The 25,706-nt window shown below is 33.4% G+C and overlaps 1 protein-coding gene and 1 pseudogene across 1 annotated transcript in view; both read left to right on the forward strand.

The window, feature by feature from the left end:
* Nucleotides 1–207: 207 nt before the first annotated feature.
* Dach2 (dachshund family transcription factor 2) overlaps nt 208–25,706 on the forward strand; it is a 520,209-nt gene continuing 494,710 nt past the window's right edge. Inside the window, exon 1 of the mRNA XM_051141822.1 lies at nt 208–808. Within this exon, the coding sequence (XP_050997779.1) occupies nt 300–808 (509 nt within the window). The 5' untranslated portion in view covers nt 208–299. The remainder of the gene's footprint in view (nt 809–25,706) is intronic.
* On the forward strand, nt 13,049–13,326 carry LOC127184611 (ubiquitin-fold modifier 1-like; annotated as a pseudogene).

Raw genomic sequence — 25,706 nt, forward strand, 5'->3', positions numbered from 1 at the left:
CTGGAGCCTGAGCCAGCCCGCTTCAGACTTGAGAACTGTTCTGAGAGTCAGAGCGTGTCTGAGAGAGAGAGAGAGAGAGAGAGAGAGAGAGAGAGAGAGAGAGAGAGAGAGAGAGAGAGAGAGAGAGAGAGAGAGAGAGAGAGAGAGAGAGAGAGAGAGAGAGAGAGAGAGAGAGAGAGAGAGAGAGAGAGAGAGAGAGAGAGAGAGATAGAGAGACAGCAAGTTGAGCGCGAGAGGACGTAAAGGAGTAAGGGCGAGAAAACAAGGTCCCTTAGAGCTAGGCTCAAGACAGAGTGACCATGGCTGTCTCCGCACCTCCAGTGATCTCTGCAACTTCCAGCGGTGCTGGCGTCCCGGGAGGCTTATTCCGGGCTGATCCTCTGTATTCGTCTCCAGGAGAGCCCCCTCGTCTAACCCCTAATATGATCAACAGTTTCGTGGCCAATAACCACAATGGCAGTGTCGGGGGTGGCGGGATTGGTGGTGGCAGCAGTGGCAGCAGCAACACCAACACTAACGAGTGCCGGATGGTCGACATGCATGGGGTGAAAGTGGCTTCATTCCTGATGGACGGCCAAGAACTGATCTGCCTGCCACAAGTCTTTGATCTTTTCCTCAAGCACCTGGTGGGAGGGTTGCACACGGTGTACACTAAGCTGAAAAGACTGGACATATCACCCGTGGTGTGCACTGTGGAGCAAGTTCGAATCCTCCGCGGGCTGGGGGCCATCCAGCCAGGGGTGAATCGTTGCAAGCTCATCACCAGGAAAGACTTCGAAACTTTGTTCACCGATTGCACCAACGCCAGGTGAGATACTTATTTCTTGACTCTTTCTCTTCTTACCCCTTTGCCCTCTTCTGCACGTCTTATCAACCTCATCCAACTTTGTAGAGACTGAGTCCTGCTTCTTTGTACTGTAAGTGGCAGGGTAGAGACGAAGGGCTCTAAATTGCCAGTCTTTTCTGGGCTGTGCTCAGTGGTAGGGCTCCAGTCTGAAAAGAGTCCCGCCCAAACTTCAGTTGCAGTCCTCCACTGAAACTTTACAGCCTTTCGCCTATGTTTTGCATGGCTTTTTGGCTGCTTGTGGTAGTTATTTTTTTTTATTTGATTTTCTTCCCTGCTCTTTTGTGGCCATACGGGTCGGATAGTTTTTCTTCTGAACACCGACACCAAGGGTTTTCTTGTGGGTGGGGTAGGGGTTGGGGGCTGGCTGAGCTGTAACCTGGGCTCCTAAGCTGGCAGCCAAGCTTAGGCTTTTAGGGGATGCTGGGGGAGGTGTGTGCGAAAGTATAGGATCCATCCCAGAGGGTGATTCGACCCCCCATCCTGAGTTTGTTGTGAGAGTGTATGGACTGTGTGTGCTGTGATGGTGGAGGTGCTGTGATGTTGGAAGTCGTGTGTGTGTGTGTGTGTGTGTGTGTGTGTGTGTGTGTGTGTGTGTGTGACCGCTTGTAGAAGTGCTTGCAAGAACATATGCTCTTGCCTGATTTGCAAAGGTCCCTGGTGCATGGTAAAGTAGATGAGTCCTATTTAAAAAAAAAAAAAAAAAAAAACGATGAGGCAATTGCCATTTTCCTTTTTGGGCCACCTGCAGAGGTTAATGTGGGGCATAGAATACTGGGCTCAGACTAGGCTGAGACTTGATGTAGAATAGAAGGTAGTAGTAGTTTTTGTTTTGTTTTGAGAAGATGAGCCAGCTCCTCCACGCCAGACAAATCAGTTGGAAAGACACCATTTTCCCCAAGAGAAGATTGTTTAAATAATAATAGCCAGCTTTGCAGGTCATAAGTGTACCTCCTTGGTATCACAATTTAGAAGGGCTTTGGAAACTGAGTTCATTTGCATTTGGGATGTTTTGAATAAAAAGGAAAGGAAACTATGTTGAGAATTATTTGACATTCAAAAACAGGAGTTAGTAATCTTAGTGTCTGTTTCATCTTCAGCCTGGTAATATCTCAGAAAAGTCATCATTTGACACATGAGATTAGTATACAAATGAAGAAATCACAATTCCTGGATAAAAAGGGAGCAAGAGCTGTACTGTAAAGTAGCAACATAGTTTATCATTTTATAAAACACTTCTACTGAGGTCCAGCCTCACACAATACAACTTTAAATGATGGTATTTCTGGGTGTGTGAACTGAAACTGCAACTACATTGTCATGTCTTTCATAAAATCTAAATTGCTGTCTCTAATGGAAATGTACTTATAACTTATAGGCAAACTGTTGCTTGTTAGTACAATACATAAAATATTGCTACAGAACTTATAAGGGAATCTTTTCTTTTTCCTTCTGAGCAAATTCTGTGTTCAAGAACTAAACAGAACTCAGTTCAGAAGAAAACTCCTACCAGATTCACATGCAGGACTTATAAACCTGGCTTATAAATGAAGTTTTCTTAAAGGAGATGGCCTTAAAACAAAAAGAACAAAGCTTCCTTCAACAAAAAACAAAATATGGGTCTTAAAAATAAAAATATTTTCATAGAAAACGGAAAATTTTCATTTTAACCACAATTATTACTAATACACAAACTCAGTGAATTATTAGAACTTCTAATGGAGGCCACGTGATTCATTTATTGATATTCAGATACACTTACATGTAAAATAATTACAGAGAAGAAAAGCTCTGTTCATCTTTTCTCTTTCTCCTTCTTTCTTTCCCTCTTTTCCTTTTTCCTCCCCCTTTCTTCTTTCTCATCCCCTTCCCCAAAATGGTTACTCTTCAAGTGAAAAATTTTATACAAGGACTCTTTTCCCTTTCTGAATAATTAATTCTCTCATTTTGAGAAATATTTATAAGCTTCATTCTAAAAGGAAACAGGTTATTATGTTATTGTGACTTTGATGTTTTTCTATAAATAAGAACATTTCTTAAATTTTAATGAGACATACCAAAGAGAACTATGATAAATTACTTGGTTCCCTGAAACAGGAGCAGGACATTCTTTACTATTTTTGGGATCCTGTTATAATATGTTGGAGGTTACTGCTTTAATCTGATTAAGCTTTATTTATTCCTTATTATTTGCATAGCTAACATTTTTACTTGATTTTGTGTAAAATTGTGATAAAAAGTATTAAATATGGAGAAATATATTTGTGATATGATGCATTGTGCATTCTATTACATTTTATAATATGTTTGAAATAATTGTCTTGCAACTATTGAAATATATAATTGAAAAGATTGAAACCTATTTTATGAATACAACACAAAGAAAGTGAGGAAAAAGTACTAGACAGAAATGCACAGAACATGTATATTATAATTTTTAAAGAAGGAAAAGTATAATTACTGGAAAAAATCTAATTAATGATAATATAACAATTGAAAAATTTCTGATGCAAATACTCTCATAAACATGTTAAGAAAATTGCAAAATACAATGTTGATGAAAAATACTTCATGACTGTATGTAACATTGCTTACAAAAATCTATCATTTTAAATGAAATCTGAAGTTAATGTCTAGGTCAACATTATTTCTGTGACTTTTTAATTTAGTAAAAATCGAAGTGAGAGGTATACATAGGTACTAGGTTCAGAATAAAAGCACAAAGTAGGTGAAACACAAGGTCAGCAAGAGAAGAGAAATGCAGTAAAGAGCGGAATTATGTCATAAGGAGGGGAAGATGAAGAGGAATATCATATAAATATATCCAAGAATATGAGTGATGTTCCCAATGTAGCCTTCCTAAAGAGGATTGTTCATCAGGATTCATGACTTACCTCTTCTAGCTAAAGGTGAGGGGGGAGAGTACAAGAAAAAGTATATATTTAGTTGAAGTTGAGTGGACCCTTACTCTGGTAGATACAATCTCATAAGATATTGTTGAAGGCCTATTTTTGTAGTGGTGCTATTGGTAATTTTATTTTCTGAATAATAAACATACTTCTCCTTATTTGTCAAATACATGGTGAAGAATATGTGTCCTGACTGGAGTGTTTTTAATTGTACTGTTTTTTATGCTACCATATATAAAATGGATAATTTTCAATTTTCTTATTTTCAAAAACTCTAATATGTTGCCTTGAAGTAGCAATTCATATCAAAGAAACATGAGTATATATTCATTTATTTGGTAATACTGAGCCATGATATCAACTCTATTAGTGTCATATATTTTAGTCAATCACTGAAACATTCAAAGTTGTCTTCTCAGAGAAGAAGTTGTGAAATAATATTCCAACAAAACTCCTGATCATTTATTATTCTATTAGATAAGTTATGCTTTATATCATTACAATGATGCCTTGAAAAAGGGCTTTACAATATTTCTTTTTATACTGTTTTACCTGAAACTGAATAACAAAGACATTATTTTTATGATTATTAAGAAAATCATGGTTTCAAAGATTCCCCAAATCAAATAGAAAAATCTTTCAGATTTTGAAGATCATTTTTGTTTCATCGCTTTACAGGAAATGTCGGAGATTTTAATGCCAGGGAGAGGCAAATTCAGATAGCATAAGTCTAAAATCTTCACTCTTTGTGTATCAGATCTTCTTTACTACATTCTCTGAAGTATATGAGCAGCCATGCACTAAATGACAAATTGGTCTTACTCAATATACAAATAGGACAACACTTTAGTGATATCACCTTTTAATCTACTTGCCTACGTAAAAGTAACACTGTCAGATTTCAGGATCAGCATTTTGTTTCATCTGAGATGTAATTAATTAAATGATATTTATTCACAAGTATAATTAAATAGATGATATAGAAATGAGAGTGTATGATTAACACAACATTGTAATAATTATGTGGGGACATGATTTATTCAAACAAAATTTTGTTTTTACGATTAAGATTCACAATGGTTCACTTGTTGTTTATTTGACAGTATATCAACTGGAATAATTTTGTATGAATTTACTGACATTTACAATATTTAAAATATTTTTAAATATTAGGAAGATATTAATTGTAAGCACTCAATGAATTTGGCTTAGCGCTGAAGCTTGATGCATCCTTTAGAGTTCATGATCCATACTAGTATACTTTGAAACTTGTTTTGCATTTACAATAAAATTAACCATCATCAAATTTTTAAAGAGCTTGTATAACTTTCCTGAACTGGTTCTCTGTATTGTAGATACTTTCACAGATAATAAAAATGTTATAGAAATAAATCTGGGCAATGAATGTATATCTCTTATTTCTAGAGTCGTGATGAGGTAGTCGTCTCTTAAAAGCAATCACATAATCAATAACCCTCATTTTTGAATTTGAATATTATAATTATAGCAATGTAGTCATATGTCAGCATACAGTATTTGTATATTTAACTTCATCTTAACCATACACTTCTTCCTATTTATTTAGCTAGGTACTTCAGTTCCTGACTGACTGCTCATGTGTAACTCAAATACTTACATCTTAGGTGATGCATGTGCTAGAGTAATACATGTTTGGAGATTTATATATGATATTATTCTTAATGCACACAGACCACATGAATGCCAATAGAAAATTAGAAGATTGTTTTCTTCAAACATTAATATTTTACATGCTTTTATGTAAGAAATTCCTAATACTTGAAGTAGGACTTACTAAGTTTGATTATTTGGTTCTATTTAAAATAATTTCATTTTATCTGTTTTCTTAAAAAAACTTCTTGCAGATGAGTATAATTATGAGGAGCACCAATCACACTACATTTCAGTTGGCAATAAACATCTCCAGTGGCACTTTATTTTGTTTACAAAGACACATATGATTTGGGTTTATTCACTCTACATTTTTCAAATATGTTTAAACTAACCTAGTTAATCTAAAACTGACTACACTGTGTTTATGGCTAAAAGTCATCCCCAAAGCAAAACAATTAGGCATTAATGATATTCTTGTTGCATATTCAAAAGGTCTCCAGAAGCATTTTTTTTTTTTAGTAGCAGTTTTTCCTCCTCTTTTTTTCTTTCCGTTTCACCAGCTCAACCTGCAAAACTCTTCACTGTCACTTCAGATCACACAATTCTACAAGATAAAACAACATTAAAACACATTTGCTTTGGAAGGGAAATTGAACATTTGCACCCAATAAGCCTGATTGTGTAACTGCATGCAAATTGTGTTTTGATTTATCTCTTTTACACTTTTTTCCATTTGAATTGATCTTGCATTAATTTCACCAAGCGGCTCTCAGAGGCTGCAGATGTTGCCCTGTGTTTAATAAATCAATGAGACAGATCTGAATGAATCACTTCAGATGGATTCTCTGCTCGGTTTGATGTCTAGATGTTATTCTTAGCTTGTTATCATGACAGATGCATTAATGTTCCCATACACTGCCAGCAATGTCAAAGAGATTGAAGCTTTTAAAGTGGCGGCATCCCTTTTTCCATTTTCTGCTAGAACAACTACATTTATATTATTTTGTTTAGAAATAAGAATAAAATATCAAAGCAGTCATAAGATTTGTGTGAAAATGATTTTTAATTTTCATACTATATTTTAACCATTCTAAAATGGTGAGACCCAATATATTGTAAACTTAAATAAAGGGAAGCTGCTTAATAACACTCCATTAATATTTAATCATGAAACAAAAATGAGAATTAACAGTATGTGATTGGGACACATTGTAAATGCCATTATAAATAGAATTATACTGTATCCAAATTGATTATATAAGGGTGTCAGTTTTTAAAGCCTTACTAACAAGCTTTTTGTTGGCTTAATGCAGCTGCAATATAGTTTTACCAAGGGATTTGGAACCCTTCAGTATTTAATACTTTTTAGCAGGAAGGAGAAAGTCTATTATATATTATTCATTTTCTCACTTTGTGACACTAAAATTGATAAAAATTTTATTTCATCTTAGCACATATAGTTTATTTATACTTTAATTATTTGCAAACCATAAAACATTTTATAACCATAAGCATTCTTCCTGTATTTTAATTTCTTAAACTGGAGAAGAGCATATATGTACACCTATAGGACCTTCATGCAAATTTATTGCAAATACTTATCTTTATTAAACATCATAAATCTTTTACATTTAACCCCTTGCCTCATTACACTTGTTTTCAGAGAAAAACAATGTCAATAGACATGAAATGTGTATGCTCTAATATTGTAAGTGATATAATTTTAATTTAATATCAGATATTTGAAAATGAAAACATTCAAAAGAGATTCAGTCTTTGGTTTTCTTAATTTTATGAAGAAAATATGTGTTAAGATAACAGTATTTAAGGCCAAGAATGTAGCTTGATGGCACATCAATTGCCTAGCATGTGCAAGGCCCTAGGCTCCAATAAGAGCATATATAATGAGTATATTTTTAGAAGTAGAGTCTGTTTATAGGAATTTACAACATTCTTTAAGCATAATTGAATGGTTACTTACACTAGGACATAAAGAAACAATGTTAAATGACAAGGTTCAGATTGTCAGTCTTTCAGGAAAAAATTATCTTCAAGTAGTGATTTCAGAAACTCAAGATATGGTTTATGATCTAGTCAAGTATGAAAAGAAAGTTACTATGAACTTGACAAAATTAAGAATAGTTCTAGGTTTTTAAAATTTTGTTTAAAACACTGTCTTCACAGCGAGGTTTTATTTCTTTCTTTTTAAATGCTAATTTATATATTATAATTTATGCAATTATTATAACAAAATGTAGGATTTAGAATTCAAAATATTAACATATTTAATGGGTAACTGAATTTATTACACACAATAAAACCTCATATATATGCAGTATTGTTCTTAGAAACCATTTTTAACTTCAGTAATATTCATTTTGAAATATAAGCCTAATGCTTTATATAAATTATGCAACAAATTCACATTGAGTGAATACAATCGTATACATATTTATTGTTCTTACAGAATTATTTACATTGATTTCTGCTCTTTACATAACTGCTACATGATAGTTACATGGAATGTAAAGTTGTTAAGCACGATTTTGAAATTTTCACTCCAGTGTAAAATCATTTTAATCATGCCATAAATCTTTCACGAATACACATACAAAGGTATCAAAACCTAATATACTGAATTAGATTCTTTGACATGAATTATGTTCTGATATAAATTATGACTTCTTAATGTTTACTTTTACTGAAATCTCAGGGGAGATGTTCTAATGTTCTAAAGAGGCAAGAATTAATAAGTGAAAGAAGACTAATGTCATAAAATTATTCTTAGTTATTTAGACTGGCACATCAGCGTAATGCATTTTGTATTTGACTTGGAATCCTTTTTCTAAGAGAAAATACTTGTCTAAAAGGAATTGATAAGAAGATAAGATTTCTTTATCCTTTCTATAATGGAAACAGAAATATATTACAAAACACGACTCATCATTTTCCTGAGTAATTTAAAGTTTCAATAATATTCAAACTCAAATTTGCCTGAAGTATCTTCCCATTATCTAATTAAAGGAATAATATATTCTATCAGGTGTAATTAATTTTGGAAAGAAAAAATCTTTTCATCTTGGAAACTTGAGGTTGAAATTATTTCCATGCGTGCACTGTTTTGATCCATTGTGAGAATTTAGTATACTAGTGAAAATTGTAGTGAAAACTTTTAGTTGCAATACAGGAAAAAATGTATAGCATTGGAAAGTTTAAAGAATAACAATATACAGTGTTTTTATTGCTGTATAACCTTTTTATTTTTACACAATTTATTGCTTAGTATATAATGTAGTGTGTATGTTAAGGTATTAAACATTCAATTGCGGTTTTGTCCAATGATCCTTTCAGGTTGCTGGCAACTGTTAGCTGGTAACAGCATTTAGGTTACATTTAGTCTATCTGCTATTTATGTGATGGGTTAAAAAGAAAAAAAAGTAATATTGATCTGTCTCTGGATTAAAGTTTGAAATGGGCAACAGCCTGAACACAAAAGACTTTTTTTTTTTATGATTTCTCAGCTTGCCATTGATCTTCTAGTTTTATTGCATTCATTATTTATTAAAAGAATTTGCAAGCTAAACATAACGTTAAGCTAGTTTGCACACATGGACTGCACTTAGGAAATTGAATGGAAATTGCATTAGAGATGAACATCTGTGCTATTTTTCCACTCATGTGTTTATGGGTTTGTATAAAAGGTGTATTGGATTAGCAGTTATAACCATTATAGCTTACAGCAATATGTTAAATTCTGAGCTTTCAGTTATTTTGGAAAAATTTTGTTTCTAACAAATATCTAAACAATGTGTTATTGCCATAACAAACTGTGTTTGGATAAATTTAGAATACTATATCATCAGTGCATCATTTATATGCTCTATTTGTGTGATACTCTGTTGTACTAAAATAAAGTCATTAAAACTACCTCACAATTATTGGGTAAAACTGTATCATCATCTCTTCCTGGCCTTCAGTGGTACAGTACATAAATGCAACTGACATAATCCTTATTCTAAGAATGCTAGGTCAATGTGTTTTCTTTTTTCCGTCATGGATACTGTGGATTGACCCCAGAATCTCAAGTGCTCTACACTGAGCTATATACCCTTGGTGGAAGAAAGTGGAGTTCAATTCCATCTTAGACCATTCATGAGAAAGCTTAATTTAACCATCTATAAGATATTATTTTATATGTATGCTAGACCATGCTTCTTCTGAAAGCTCATACATACAAACACTGAAGCAATGTTCTAAATAGGATTATTGATATTAAGGAAATCTAGCTTTGATACAATTCCCCTGTATGTTCAGTGTCACAAAATTTAGTTCCACTCAGTTGTTGTTTCCTACAAATTCTTTTGAGAACATATACCAGACCTCAGGCACTGTTTTTTGAATTATTTCCTTTGAGTTGAAGGCATTTGCAAAGTTAATTTTTTATTTATTTAAATTTTATGTTTTCAATAAATAAAGCAAAAGTGGTTTCTCAATCATTTTGACCCCTCATCATTGATCAGATTTATTATGATATGTGTTTGGCATTCTTTAATTATATACCATGTGATATCAGGTTATAGAAGCAAGGGTCACTGTTCTTGTGGACATATTATGCATTTATCTTAGGTATACAAGATATAATAACATTATCTCTCTTCGTATTTGGTAATTTATACAGTATTTGAGATTATATATGTTTTGCAATACCAGTTATCAAATAATCCCATTTTTCATTGCCATATCTGAGTGATGTATTTTAGTAAACACTAGGCTGTATTGCACTCTTCAGAAATATATTAGAGAGATCAAGCTAAAATAATGGGAGTTACTAAACATTAAATTATACATGAAAGTTTTAGTTTTATGTAAAGAAGCTTCATTTTTATTTGTGTTGAAACTTTTAAACTGATCACGTCTTCTAGCTCACAGTTTTATTTTTTGGCATGTTGTCTTAGACCAGATTATATTTCAAAAATACTAAAATAAAATTTTTTTTGTGTTGGTCAAGAAGATATTCACCCTTTCTCCACAGTTATGTGGAGAGTAGGGACTGACTTTGACATGAACTCTAGTGCTCCATATTTGACCACCTCCTCTTGGTGGGGAGGCCTGGTGGCACTCAAAGAAAGAATAAGCAGGCTACCAAGATGGGACTTGATAGCCTATGACCATACAATGGGAGAGGAGGTCCCCCTTGGTCTTAGACCTAGGGGAGGGGAATAGGGTGAAAGCAGGAGGGAGGGAGGAATGTGAGGATACAAGTGAAGGGATAACAATTGGGTTGTAATCCAAATAAATTAATAAAATAAAAAAGAAGATGTTCACCCTTAAACACAAGTAACTTTGGATAGCACATTTATTCATAGTACATATGTTTAAACATTTATGTTAGTGGGAAGCTTGATGCTTTGAAAATAGCCTGTAATCTACTAAAATTTTAAATTTATTTTCTGGAAAAAATTTATGAGTACTTGCTAGGTTTTTATTTGAGATAGACATAAAGGAAGTTCATTCATAGAAAAAGTTCACTGCATAGAATATTTTATGCATAGTACACTAGTTTTCATCTTAGTTTATAAGCCAATTAGAGCATGAAATTCAAGCATATAATATATCTATATAATACATGATATTTTCCTATTACATTAATTTGTTTACTTATTTCAACAAATATTTAGTAAGTATCTATTATGTGCAAGGTTACTTATGGAATGGAAAGTAGTGTTCCTAAGCAGCATGCATATTCTGGTTTTTCTCATTTGCAGATAACCTAAGTGAAATTTCCTTATTACATAATTAACTCCCAGCTTTTCTGCAATGTAGGAAGGAATGGAAAATGATAACAACTCAAAAAATTAAAAAAATACCAATAATGATTTTTTACTCATTATAAAATGTTCTAAAAATATTTAGTTGGCTCAATGTAGTTTGCATAACATATTATTAAATTTTATTTTTCTTTATGTTCATTGATGAGGGGGGTGATAGTGCAGAAACATGGGGAGGTTGAATTCAATTTAAATTTTTGTGTAAAAATATATATTTCAAGGAAAGCATAAGGATATATACAGCATATAAATCATAGCAATGAAAGTGGACTGGATCCTTTTGGTTAACGATCACTAGCAATATTTTTTTTTAATTTACTCTTATGTTGTCTGTGGAAAGATCCATTCTCTTAAACAATATAGTACTCATCATTGGCTGTTAACATGCCATAAATTTGGCAAATTTACTAAGGCCAGTTGTTAATTTTAACATGTTGTCCTGAACTCAGAAACTCTAAGTCACAATCTTCTATATGTCAAATAAACATTTGAAACTACTAGAGGAGTTATGACTTACAGGTTAAAACACAGTTGATAAGTACAGCTCAAAATAAGAGTTTTAAGAAATATTTCTACTATATGGAAGGAATAATTAATTCTCAAATTGTAGTTCAGGAAAGAAGGAATATGATCATGTCCCAGCAAGAACAGTAATTTTGTCTTGCTCTTACATTGAACATTATGTCATCTGAAGGGAATAGTAATTGTTTCAGAGCTGAATTTCTGTAAGCTCCTTTGATATAGCTACATTGCACATTTGGAGTTGTTTTAGATTGGCCCTTGTCACATTAGAGGACTCATGGGTATTGTTATTTTAGGAGCATTCTTCTTTGCATGAGTTTTTATGTTTCTGTAGTACAATTCTACCAGAGTCTACAGTCCTATTTTCTTTGCACTCATATGGAATTAAATGACTTTTCTGCTAGGCACTCAGTTTGGAGTTTTTGTTTTGCCCTTTGGGTTTTTTTCTAATTGCATCATTAATTTCTAAATGTACATTTAACAAAGAAACCCCTTTGTTTAGGTCTTTTTTATGTTAGTGAGAAAGATGTAAAAGAGCTTGACATAAATGGATCCAGGAAGAAGTAGTAGAACTCAACATTTTTATTCCAATTAGCCTCATGATCTTAAAGAGGGATGGATTATTTTTGGCTCATGCTATTATTGTCATATCTGTATTTGGGCATGGGACAATGAATTAAGCTATTAATAAATAAGAGCATAGCAGACTTAATAAAACATTTCTCATGCAAAAATAAGATAGAATAAAATGTAGGGAGTATAGAATGTTTTTATAGAGGCTTTTTCATAGAGTTTTTGAACGACTCTCTCATGCTGGTGATCAAACCCATTGTCTTATACATGCTGAACAAGTGCTTTAACACTGAGCTTTATCTTGTCCCAAATATTTCTTTAGATGGTTATTTTATTCTAGTGGTGAGCTGAAACAGATCCATGTGCTAGAAGTGTAGGCAAAGAAATATCAACTGTGAGTGAATCTAAAAATGGTAATGGAAAAGTTTTCAATTATTATACCTGGAGACAACTGGTGGTGAAGGAATTAGACTAGAACATATGACTGAATATTGTTATAAAAACCTCTTATTCTTACCATGTGTTGTGGTCATTTCACACCTTTAATCCTACTTTAGGGAGACAAATGCAGTTTTATCTCTGAGTTCATACCAACCGGGTCCACATTGTAATTCCAGGCCAAACAGGTGTACATAGTGAGACCTTGTCTCAAAAAACAAACACCAAGATCCAAAAGACAACAAGAAAAACAGCTTAATGTTCTTGAAAGTAATACTTAGAGTGTGTGTGGGGGATCCATCATGTCGAAGGTGTCCTTTAGAATCATGCTGACTTTAGACCTGTGGCTACCGTACAAAGTTCTCAGTGTTCCTGGAAATACACCTTTCACAGCAGTGCTGAAGTTTGCGGCTGAAGACTTTAGAGTTCCTGCAGCTACAAATGCAATTATTACTAATGATGGAATAGGAATAAATCCTGCACGGACTGCTGGAATGGCTCAGAGCTGCGAATCATTCCCAGAGACCAAGTTGGAAGTTGCTGCTATATGCTTCTTGGCATACACAGCCTTTCAGAATAAATACTGGCATTTGTTGTTGCTGTATGATTGAAATCAAGCATTCAAATACAATGAAAGCTCCAAGAATCAACGAAACAGGGGAAGTTGACTCTTGTCCCTTCTTGCTCATTTTTTTTCATGGGAGGAAAGAGTGCCTGTAAAAGGAGGGTAGCACACCACAGGTCACACAGTGATGACTGCTGCCTCACCAGAAGAAAAGGGTACATCTGTGACAAATGGACTATTCTTTAAAAACAAACAAAGAGAAACAACAACAACAAAACTAGAGGATGTGCCTGCTAATTTCTTTCAGGAGCATTTGGAAAATTAAAATTCAGAGCAGGATGCATTTTCAAATGAACGTGAGACCTCAGAGAAGAAGGCGAGCAACACAGAGGTGAGCTTTTCTAACAGAATCCAAGAGATCAAATTATAAAATTTAAAAGGATAATGGATCATAGAGGCATTTGACTTGACATCATTTCACATGCAGGCCCATAGTTAGAGTTTTGAATTATATAATTTGTGATGAAGCTAATAGATATTTCAGTTAACAGTTAAATTCTATATAAAATCAAAATTTAAATTATGGTATCTACCCATTATGTGTATTAGGTGCTATTGCACACCAAATACCTTCTACAGTAGGGATCTTGTGAAATCAAGTGTGTCATGGTGGGAATTGACAGTACTGCAGAAATACCCTTAGCTAAATTACAACTCCTTGATAAGTATCTTAGATAAGCTTTAAAACAGAATTTCTTAAACCATTCTTTTTGAAGATTTTATTTTTTGAGTAACATCCCAAACTATTGTTGCAGAGATGATCTGAAGCTTAGAACAAAGTTTACAGATGTACAACTTCGTGTTGACAGGCATCCTTAACTAAAAAGGAACTTTAAGGAAGCTGCTAACAGTAGTCACAAGTGGATAAGTGACCAGGGAAGCAAAGATAGTCAGGTTCTTGCTGGAAGACAAAAGGAAGGAAGGACGAACAGAAGCCTGGCAGTGTCTCAGGAAAGTCAGAGGACGAAGTGCAACAGGGTTGTAGAAGTATGAACAGGAGGAGAGTCCTGGGCACAGGATCAGAAGGTAACTGAACACACATTTCAAAACTCCCTCCAAGCAGTCTACAGAAAGATTTGCATAAGAAAAAATTTTAAAACCTGGGACCTGGTGAAGAAAGAGGCCCAACACGTCAAAGCTCTGCACACGGACTGTCTGAGTTTAGTTTCCAAAAGGAAGTAGAGAACCAACTCCAAAAGTCTTCCTCTGACCTATGGGGAACAAGTTCTCAATAAATATTTACTGAATTCATGTAAAAAAAGAAAAGAATGTTACTTTAAAAGTTACATAGTATTAATTTGTGCATCTTTAAGAAGTTATCCCACTACTATTAGCTGGAATGTAAATTACTATCTTATGTTTTGGAAACACAGTCTTAGTATGAAGTTTTTGTGAAGGATTAAAATTTGCTCTTGGGTGTATGCCTGAAGTTTATATTGAATTCAGTGGTGAAAGGTGTGTATTTTGGGGAGTAATTTGAAGTACTGCAGTCAAGATTATTTTACATTAAAATTTGAATTAAAGAATGTCAAAGAACATTTTTGTACCTAATAGTAATGTTTAAATGTGTAATACATGTCTTTGAGACTGGAAATATACCTGACAGTTTAAAATTACTAGCATGGCATTTACTAGTAAAATGTCTGGTCACTTTTCAATATGGTGTATTTGGTGAACACTTGGACTCATTTAGCCTTTTCCCACACAATACTATCTACATTATCCATGACAATAGCAAAGCTTCTAATGCTAAGAAATAATAATATCATATTTGTGCAGGACACAGGCTGAAAAACTCTTCCACCTTTGTGCTCAATTCTTATAATAATTCTATGAATAATTTTATGAAACTGGTCTTTTGATCTCAAATTTAGATGAGGAAATGGAAAGTAAATATGTAAATTTAATTGCTTAAAGACATATGGTTTGGTAAAGACTTCTTTTGCGCCTGCTCTGGTGCACTGCATTCTTTATGCTATCTTCAATGATGGACTTGAGAAAGTAAGATTAGATAGTGGTGTATTGTTTTAGGTAGTTAGGCAATTATCAATATGTAGTAGTGACTTATGCGGATAAACAGACTAGAAGGAGAAACCCTACTCAATATCTTTTAAGGTGCTTGCACTTCTAGAAACACTGCCATTTAATTGTGTTGTTTTCAGAAATATATTATGAAAATTTTTACCTTCCTCACCCCCTCTCTCTCTTTCTTTCTTTTTGACAGCTTGTCATTACATAGCCTGGGGAGGCATGAGACTTAGCTATATAAATCAGGGTGGCTTTTAACTCATAGAGATCAGCCTGCCTCTGCCTCTTGAGTACTGGGATTAAAAGAATGTGCCACCATGCCTGGTAAGACTTATTTATTTATGCATACACAAAAAGTTTGGAGAGTCAACAAAAATATTCTGAATTCAAAATAGAAAGGAGCAATCACTGAAGAAAGTGTGTAGAACTTACATTATTTCATCAAAATTTAACATTGAATTCATGAAACATAAAAATATCACTTCTATTTAAAGGATGTTCTGTGATATGTGAGTGCCTTCAGAGACCTTTGAATTCTACTGTAGATATAGTGTATGCAAATACACAGAGCTTGTTTTCTGTCCTAATTACCTTTAGCTGTCAACTTGACACAGTCTAGAGTCAAATGACAAGAGAGCAGCCTAGTGCTATCTACATAAGATTGGTCTGTAGCCATGTCTTTGGTGAGTTGTCTTGACTGAAGATTAGTGAAGGAATGTTCAGTCTACTGTAGGCAGTACTATCCTTAGGCAGGTGTACTGTATAAGAAAGTTATAAGCCATTAGGCAGTGTTCTTCTATGGTTTTGAATTCAATTTCCTACCTGAGTTCTTGAGGTGACTTCCTTCAGTGATAGACTATAACCTGGATGTATAAGTCAGAATTGCTTTTGGTCAGAGTATTAGATGATGCACTAGAGATAAAAACAGATCCTCTTCTCTTTCTTGCTTTCTTCTTTCCTCCCCTCATTTACTCTCTTTCTTGTTTTCTTTCCATTCTTCTTTACCAAATAGGTATGAGGCATCTCTTTTGGTAGGCATTCTTCTTTGTGTAAGATTTTAAAAAATAAACAAATGGAGTGTAGCATCAAAGCAGATGACATTGCATGTTAGAAGATGCTATGGATAAAAACAGAACAGAAAGGTAATGATATAAGGATTGAGGTCTGCTGCAGTTTTCAATTATATGAAGTTGTAGCTCTTATTGAGAATGCGAAATTCATTTACAGGCATGAAGGGGAGTGGTGCTAGCACAAAGGAATTCAGGAAAAAAATGCCAAAGGCTGAGGAAACATTTTGACTCCAAATCCTAAAACAGCAGCATTTTCTGCATATTTGATGAACAGTAAGAGCTCCAGGATGACTATAGTAGAGTGAGTGAAGAGTACTGGGAAAGAGAACTTAATGATAATCATGGAGTTTGTGTACACATGGCCCTTTGAGGCATTTTAAAGATTTTAGCTTTTACAATGCCTTTACATAATGGAGGGACATTCACACTGCAGGGTTTTAAGAAAGGATATAAGAGAATCTTTTTTTTTCCCAAGACATCTCTCTCTGTATAGCCTTGGCTCTCCTGGAACTCACTATGTAGATCAGGGTTAGTTTGAAATCATAGTGATCTGCCTGCCTCTGTCCCAAGTACTGGGATTTAAGATATGTGTCACTCTAGTGGCTAGATTGAGAATAGAGGTCAAGTGGGAAACATTTACACACACACACACACACACACACACACACACACACACACAGCATTTGAGCAGGAGACAATACATTTAAGACAGGAGTGAAAGAATGATTATAAATAAATCACGTTAAAAGTAATTGATGATAAGCATAGAAGTGAATGGATGAGGAACTTGTTTTTATTCTGTTGGAAGACATAGCAGCATTTCCTGTCACAAAAAATAAGAATTCATTAAAAAATAAAGCAAGCTGGTATTGTAGGTAAAAGAAGGATTATTGCTGAAGTGATATTCTATAGTCAGAGAGAGTGGACAGGATGTGGGGAACAAATAGAGGGTGTAGCATTAGATAATGTCAAGATTAGTACATATATGTTCATAGCTGGAGAAGCTAGATATGTGGATAAAGATTTAAGTTAATAAGTTATTGTGCATCCAAGGACATTATTTTGTTTGTTTTGGTAAAGCGGAAGTAGATTATCACTTGAAAGTAAGGATTGGAAAATAGGTGTGGAAAAGAGGTAATAGGAAGAAGGATTTACAGGGAAAGTTTGAAACAGCCATCAGGGTAAATAGAAGAATACACTGTGAAAAGAAGGCAGGCATCATTGCATGCCCATTGATGTTTGTGCTCATAAAATTAAAAAGATCAATGAGATTTTGTGTTTTTATGTTACCACTCAGAACTGCCTGAATACTGATGAAGAGTTGCTGGACAATCAGACTTTACAAGAACTGGGATTGTTTTCATCAAGGTAGTTTCACAGCAAAGAAAAGAGGCAAGAGAGCTGAGTGCTTTTATAATAGATGACAACACATGAGGAAGTATTATAAGTTGTTGGATACCAATTTGAGAGACAGTGAAAGGATGGAAGTTACAGGAAAAGTTCAAAGTATTTTCAGTTTTGGAGTATTAGAAGGAGTGAAATATAGACAGTGATGATCATAGAGCTTGAGATAGCAGATGCAGTCTTGGTAGTTACAGTGTAGAGGCTGTGACTTTAGCTGAAATACAGAAGGCAAACTTTCTGGAGGAGAAGATACTGAGAAGTACAAGTACATGGGTGATGATGCCCAGTATCACTTACATGTGCATTATTACTAAAAATTCTAAGGATTAAGAAAGGAGTCAAGCCTGGAGTGGTGCCACACACCTGTAATCCCCACACTCAGAGAGGCAGAGTCAGGCAGATCTCTTTGAGTTTGAGGCCAGTTTGGTCTACAAAGCCAGTCAGGGCAACCAAGGCTACACAGAGAAGCCCTGTCTTGAAAACCCAAAAGAAAAACCAACGAAAGACAAAGGAGTCAATATAAATTATTTATAATATTCTACTATATATAGCGCTATCAGAGTTTGCTTTGTTAACAAAGTACCCTTATTTACTAAAATCTTAAAGTTCTTGGAATTCACAATTCTGGGAATTCAGTATGATCAAAAGTGTTTTAAAAGCAAATCACAAAAAATTAAACCATATTCATTTTATCATGAAGGTCTGGATATTGAAACAAATGACCTGTGATTTGTCATGGATATGTCATCCTTTAGATAAGATGTATTTGGAGAATATTGTGAAATGCATCATTTTCTATGTAATTGACATAGTGCTTGGTTTTCATTGTGTAGTGTTAATATTATCTGACAATGAAAGCTACAATTATTTTTTATTATGAACTGTTTCTTTAACAGGAATATTATGTTCCATGGTGTGTATTCATTGAAACTATTAGTGTGCCATCTATCTATGAAGATTAAATTAATACTTTTATTTAGCACATCACTATTTTTTTTATAAGAAAAGTACTATACAAATCTGTCCCAGTACATAACTACAAAGTAGCCACCATTCCTTAACTATGGATAGTTCATAATGCATTCAAAGTGGCAGAAGCCAAATCAATATATATTTAATACCTGCTGTTTTCTGAGTCATGCATTATTAACCTCACATGAAGCTACTTAAAAAGCCCTTGCTCTAGTTACCACTTCTCAAAACTACTCTTAGTGTACTTTCATAGTTCCTGTGACCTTGGAGGTTTAATGATGAGGAAATAGTTAAGCTTTCAATCAGGTTCTCATGTAAAATCATTACTGAGAAAACCCAAGAACTTTGTGACCTCCATCTTAATTCCTTGCTAATTACCTAGGAAACAAATTTGCTCTGGTGGGGCTTGCCCAGCCAGTCACCTGGCATCCTAATAGAGTAGTAGGGAAGAAAGGTTTGGTCAGCATTTGCAAACTCCCATTAGATCTCGCCACAGATTCTGAATGAGTTTTAATTTCTGCAGCTGGAGAATAACAAGGGAAGCTAGATGTAGTAACATCTGCTATTAAGACTCTTGTTTAAGGGTGAAAAGGCAATTCCATTGTTAGAAGTTTACTTTAGCTCTGTTGGATTGGTATTTAAAAAATCTTGTTTCTCTTCTTTATTTAGCCCCCAAAAGAGACATGTATACACTAAAAACTGGGTTTTCTCAATCTGAAAAGCAGCTCAAAACATTATATAGAGAGTATTTTAGGGAATCGGACCATAATATCTAATATAGTAATGAAAAAAAGGCCATGAATTTGAAAAAGAACAAGGGGGGAGTATGAGAGGTTTTGGAGGAAGGAAACGTAATAGAGAAATGATGTCATTATATTATAATGTCAATGAAACTGATATCAGAAAACAATGAAGTTGAAATTCCTTCCTAAGAAATAATTGCCCTATTCAAGGTCTTGTTGAAACCAGTGATGATTAAAGAGCTATCTCTCAAACATTTATTTGTAGGACACCTAGTGCATGTTTGAGTGTGTGTATCCAAATGTTTAAGGTTTTCATGTTTTCTCTCTCCTCAAAGTAGCAATAGCTTGTAAGTTACTCAACTTCAAAACATTGTGATGTGTTGTTTTATCACCCACAGCACCAAACAGTATGTGGTTGTAAGTACTGACACTTTTCTGTTTGTTGTTTTCTCAGTGTAGCTATGAATTACTATAATGAAACGTATCTACTTTGGTAAATGTTTTATTTTGGGAAATTTATTGCTTTATTTTAGGTGTATATTATTCTGATTCACAGATACTCTTGAAAAATGGAAAATCAGGGAATTACTTTTTAGTTCTCATGGACACGTCCCCTCTTTTCAGCACTTTATCTAGATGTACCACCATTTAAGCCCCAGATTTTCATCTAAGAATGTGGAAAGTGTAAGTCACAAAACTCCCAGAAATTATACCATTAATTGAGACAGTATATACCAAGTTATTAGCACATAAAATAGCTTTGTAAGTGTTAGTCATTGCCATTAATAAAGTGTTGTTCATACTAATAAATGCACACACACACATATATGTATATACATATATACTTCTGGGTAGTAGCAAAGGAGAAAATTTCAGAAGATGAAACAGTTTCCTGTGACTTTTGTAATGATGTCTTAATTAACTGGTTGACTGTGACTGATATTGTAAGCACTTCAGTTTCTAAGAAATTCCTGTGTGTTGACTTCTTAGGCTGATATGGCAGCTGGTATGCCATTTATTACTAGTCCTACTTTGTTGGAAAATTCAGCCGTGTGTCATTTAGAGTTTGTGACACATGTACCCTCCCAAGGCTTAATGAGTTGTCTGCAGATGGGCTGTTATTTATTACAGGCATGTAGAATAAAATTGATTGTCTTCTAAAATTAATTTTTCATTTGCCTCCAGCCTTGCTTTAATAGAGCACATACAGTGGCCTGTTTGCAGAAATACTGTTTAATCACATTAATATCTCAGCCCCCCAGGCTGAAGAAGATAATTGTACAAACGAACAGCAAAATCTGAATCTTTAACTTCTTTTTATGATTACATTATGCAAATGACTTATCTCCTGCCCTTCCAAGCACTAATCATCTAATTAGAAATGATGTGTTAAAGGGACAGTTTTGAATCAAGAAATGGACAAATGCAAGAATTAGAACAGACAGTGAAACCACTGAATTTACAGTAATATGTAGTAAAGGAATCTATGTATTTCACATAGAAATACAACATATAGATTCTATATACCTGACATGTTTGCTCTGTTGGCAGAAAAAAATAATTCTCCAGTTCCGATGACATCTTTGAGACTAACTTCAAATTATCAGTAAGGATTTTTAACATCATACAGTAAAGAGTATTTGAATCCATGTAAGATAATTTTCATCAAAGGATTGAAAAACACCATCATGATGTAAACTAAGGTATTCAGATTACTTGTTTCATAAAACAATGACTTTTCCTCCTGAAAATTTGAAGAGAATCTAGACATACAAGCCTACTATAAATATACTTCTCCTTATTCCAAATTGAATGATTAAAAATATATTACCGTAATTCTGTGCTTCTGACTCAATAATAAATTGTAAAACTTTTAAAACATCTAGGTATGGTGAAACATGCTTGCACCCTCAGCATTGGAAAGGATGACACAGGAGGATTGCCATGAATCTGAGGCTCAATTGGGCAATATTGTGAGTTCTAGGCCAGCCTGGACAACATAGTGAGACACTGTTGCCAACAAATGAAATCAAAAGGAACCAATTGAAATAAAAGAACTTACAGTCATATATATTTGTTGACATGTCACTTTATGTAATATGGACAATATCTATCTTAAGTAATAATGGGTGGCTATAACAATATCACTAAATAATATAATTATTCCTTAGAATCTATGCCATAATTTATAAATGAACATGGTTATTATATTAACATAAAAATAAAGGAAGTAATTGAATTCATTTTATTATGGATAATACAGAATATCTTAAAAATCTGTCTTCTAAGCAAAATTTTGTAAGCTAGAGACCATAATGTTTGTCTTTCATTGATTGCAATGCTATGTTTTAACTTTATTTTGCAGTCAAATTAAGGATATTTGTTCTACATAATGCAAAGAATTTCCTCAAGCATTTGACAACAAATGCTCAAGAAATCTATCCTAAATGTAATATAAAGAAAACCAGATTCTGTTGCTATTTTTAATTTTGGATATTTTCCTTTATCCATAGTCCAAGTCACTGATCTCTTCTAGTCCCTATTTTGTATTATACCAGATATTACTATATTTACATTTATTCTCCATCTTTGCTTGTTAAGATAAAGCATCAAACTATAGTTTCTCTGCTTTTGATGGAAAATAATAAACTTGTTTATTTGAACAGTTGAAGACAGTGATTCTAACTTTTTGAAGCTTCTAGGTTGATTTGAATTTTGTTTTGAAGATTAGGCCTTCCTGCAGATTATTTATGTATTTACAAGTTTAGAGAACATAACTTTAATATTGTACAGAATTTGGAAGGTCCAAGTTAATTTGTGGGCATAAAGCTTGGCTTCTGAGAATTTACTGTCTTGCTTTTTCCTTTTTTCCTTTTTTTTTTTGGAGACTTAAATTTTTCCAAGCAAGCATGTAGTATTACTGTATTATATGATTAAAATCATACTTAAAATAACTGACTAAACCCCTGTTATTACATTTAATTTTTGGAGATTGAGTTTATTCTCAGAGCAATTGCTGTGGTTTTGCAGTCTAATCAAGTTAAACATACATTCCTTTGGTATTAAAGGAGTCAATGAAAAATTGTTTCAATATTTGCAAATAGCAGTATTTGATTTTATAATTCTCAGTTTCTAATGAGTTTTCCACATGACATTTGTTCAAGGAATGGAACAAATTTCTATTATCTTATTATAATAAAATTAATGTTTTTATTAGTTATATAAATAATTAAGTGTATCTGCTTTACTTGTCTGTGGGAGTTCCCAAATCTCCCGTGGTGGAGTCACACTGTCAAGTGCTTTCCACATCTCTTGTGTTCTTAAAAGATCTTTATAGAATGCTAGGATTATGAGAAACAGATTTTAAATCACAGTATGGAGCAATTAAGTACTTTATGCCTATCATCAAGAGCATTGAGGAAAAAAAATGAAGCTGAAATAAAACCATTATTTTTTTTATTCAAAGGTTAAAACAAGAGTTGTAGAAACCAAGCTGATTATCCATCAGGTGGGGCTGCGGCATCCTCTCACAGCAAGCTAATTTTCTCTGAGAATTAGAGTCAAATCAGAAAAGTTTAGTATTTGTTGTCCAGTCATAGCCAGAATTATGCTCTTTCTCTCTTCCCATTATGAGCTGCAATGCTGCAGTTTTAATGACTCTGAATAAAAGGAAATATACAAGATCAAGAGTCCACTGTCTTATTTTTTCTACATAGCCACCAATCGGGAACAGTGAATGATCTCCTGAGAAACCTCGAATTGCTGTTACATACATGGCAACTTGATACATCTTAAAGCTGGATAAATTACTTAGGTCCAAAAGGACTATAAACCCCTGGCAAACCCTACCTGTATTGGCAACCCCAGTTTCTTTAGACTCTAGGGAAGCAAAGTCAATGTGTTTCTTTAGTGTTCTTATCAGCTCTGTGATTTTCTTTTCCCTTACTCCATTTATTTATTCAGGGTGGTGGTAGAGAATCTTAATGAGACAGAACAGGGTCTAACCTGGGGCCATAATTTCTAGGTAATTAGTTCAAGAGGCAGAGGCATCAGAACAACACAGTTTTCAGTTTGATAACAGGTTTGATTCTTTCTCTAATACATGCTTTGCCTTCTTGCATGCTCAGTTCTCTAGAATCTTTCCCTTAGCTGATACCAGTTAATTGGTGGTAAGTAATTTATGTCTTTTCTATAAGGACCTCTGAAGTTTATTCATTTCTCAACTTCATTAGAGTATCTAATATGGCATTTATTAACTATAGATTATCTAGGCTTCTTTCATACATGTTTCATGTACTGTGATCGCTAAATGAATGTTCAATAACCTTCTAACCATAATAGTACTTATTGTCAAAACATGACATATTAAGTACATCTGTTACTATATAACTGTATGCACACAAATTACTATTATAATAATGAAATCAAAATCTATCAAGTTGTAGTTTTGGTTTCTGTGTATTGATCATCATATATGATACAGATACTATTATTGTGATTTTCTTTCATTATTTATTTTGATCCCAGTAACTACCTTAGAAGTCAGATATGCCTGTCTTTTTTTTTTTTTTTTTTTTTTAGTGTATGGAATCAATGCTCAAAGAATGTACTTAAATTGCCCATAATAAGAGTTCATTAATTGGAGACATGGGATGTCTTTGACACCAAACTTATGATAGTTCTATTGTACAATTCTATACTAACCAATAGAATATATGAACTAAAAATCTGTAAATAAAGCATTATTGATTCAGGATCCTGGAAAGGACATTTAAAAACACAAGACTTCAATTAAATATTATATTTTATGGTGGTAAGAATAGAAAAAACGTCTTGAATATTGTATATATGAGCATATTTTCAGAGATGTGGCAAATTCCTATTAAACCTATAATATGAGACAAAAATTTTCATCTTGTTTAGTAAATATCCATTTTGACAAGTCATGTATCCACTGAAGTTATCTATAAAATCCCAAAGAATATATTTCAGGTGGAAACCGAATTTTTGAACCTATCATTGTTCTCTTTCTCTTGTATATTGCCTTTTAAATGATAAAATTGTGTTTTGAATACAAGTAATAACAATCCTCTAAAAATAATTCAGGCTGTTGAATGTTAAGTATGATGTTTATAGAGAGCTATAAACATCTTTTCTGCACAGGATTTAATTATACAATTTGCTGTGAGTCTAAGAACACTGAGAGACTGGATTTCATATACTATCACAAGGGAAGCTTATTGAGGAAAGTATTAATGAGACTCACCACAAATTCTCCATATACCAGGTAAAGGTACACAGACACAGAATAACTAAGTAATTTTATATTTATTCTAATGAAAGGAAAAGGGATTTAATTATTTTAAATTCTACTTTGAGTCTGCTTCTCATTGGATATTGTTTTTTATAACATTTTATGGTCATATAATCCATTTGGAGACCCTGAATTTGCTTATTAACAGTAGTTAATGAAGTTTTACAGTTACACAAAATGACAATAAAATTGCATGAACAAAATGAGATGTTTAACTGTATATTGTAAAATATGATTACAGATCTTACCTACCTGTATCTTATATTGTATTTAATAAGAAGGAATTCTGCAATATTTGGCAATGCATACACCACTATTAGAATTCATAGAAAAGGTTCCTGTGTGATCCCTATTTCCAGATGTTAACATACAATGGAAAAAAATGTAAGATAGTATAGAACCACTTTTTATCAATAACCAATAATATAGCTTGTTACATAATTTGAATGGGATGTGAAAACACATTTATACAACTTTTTTTCCAATATGAGATTATGGGGTATTGGAATGTATCTAAGTTTGAAATTCTACAGGAAAGAGGAAGTTTTAGTACATACAAACGTTAGGACATAAATGGTGATAAATGTAGAGCAATGATAGCTCAAGGACAAGAGATTGAAAAAAACAGAATGTCATATTTGAGTTATTATCACATTTTACAGAGAATTACTGGCATATATTCCAGGGATAACTAATTAAGGCATTGTGCCCAAGCAATGAAGGGAGTTATCCTACTTATTAGGTAACCTACCTAGCACAAAGAATATGAGCTTGCTGAATTTTATCTTGTTTGATATATTTTAC

This window comes from Acomys russatus, chromosome X (genome assembly GCF_903995435.1).
Source record: "Acomys russatus chromosome X, mAcoRus1.1, whole genome shotgun sequence".
NCBI lineage: Eukaryota > Metazoa > Chordata > Mammalia > Rodentia > Muridae > Acomys > Acomys russatus.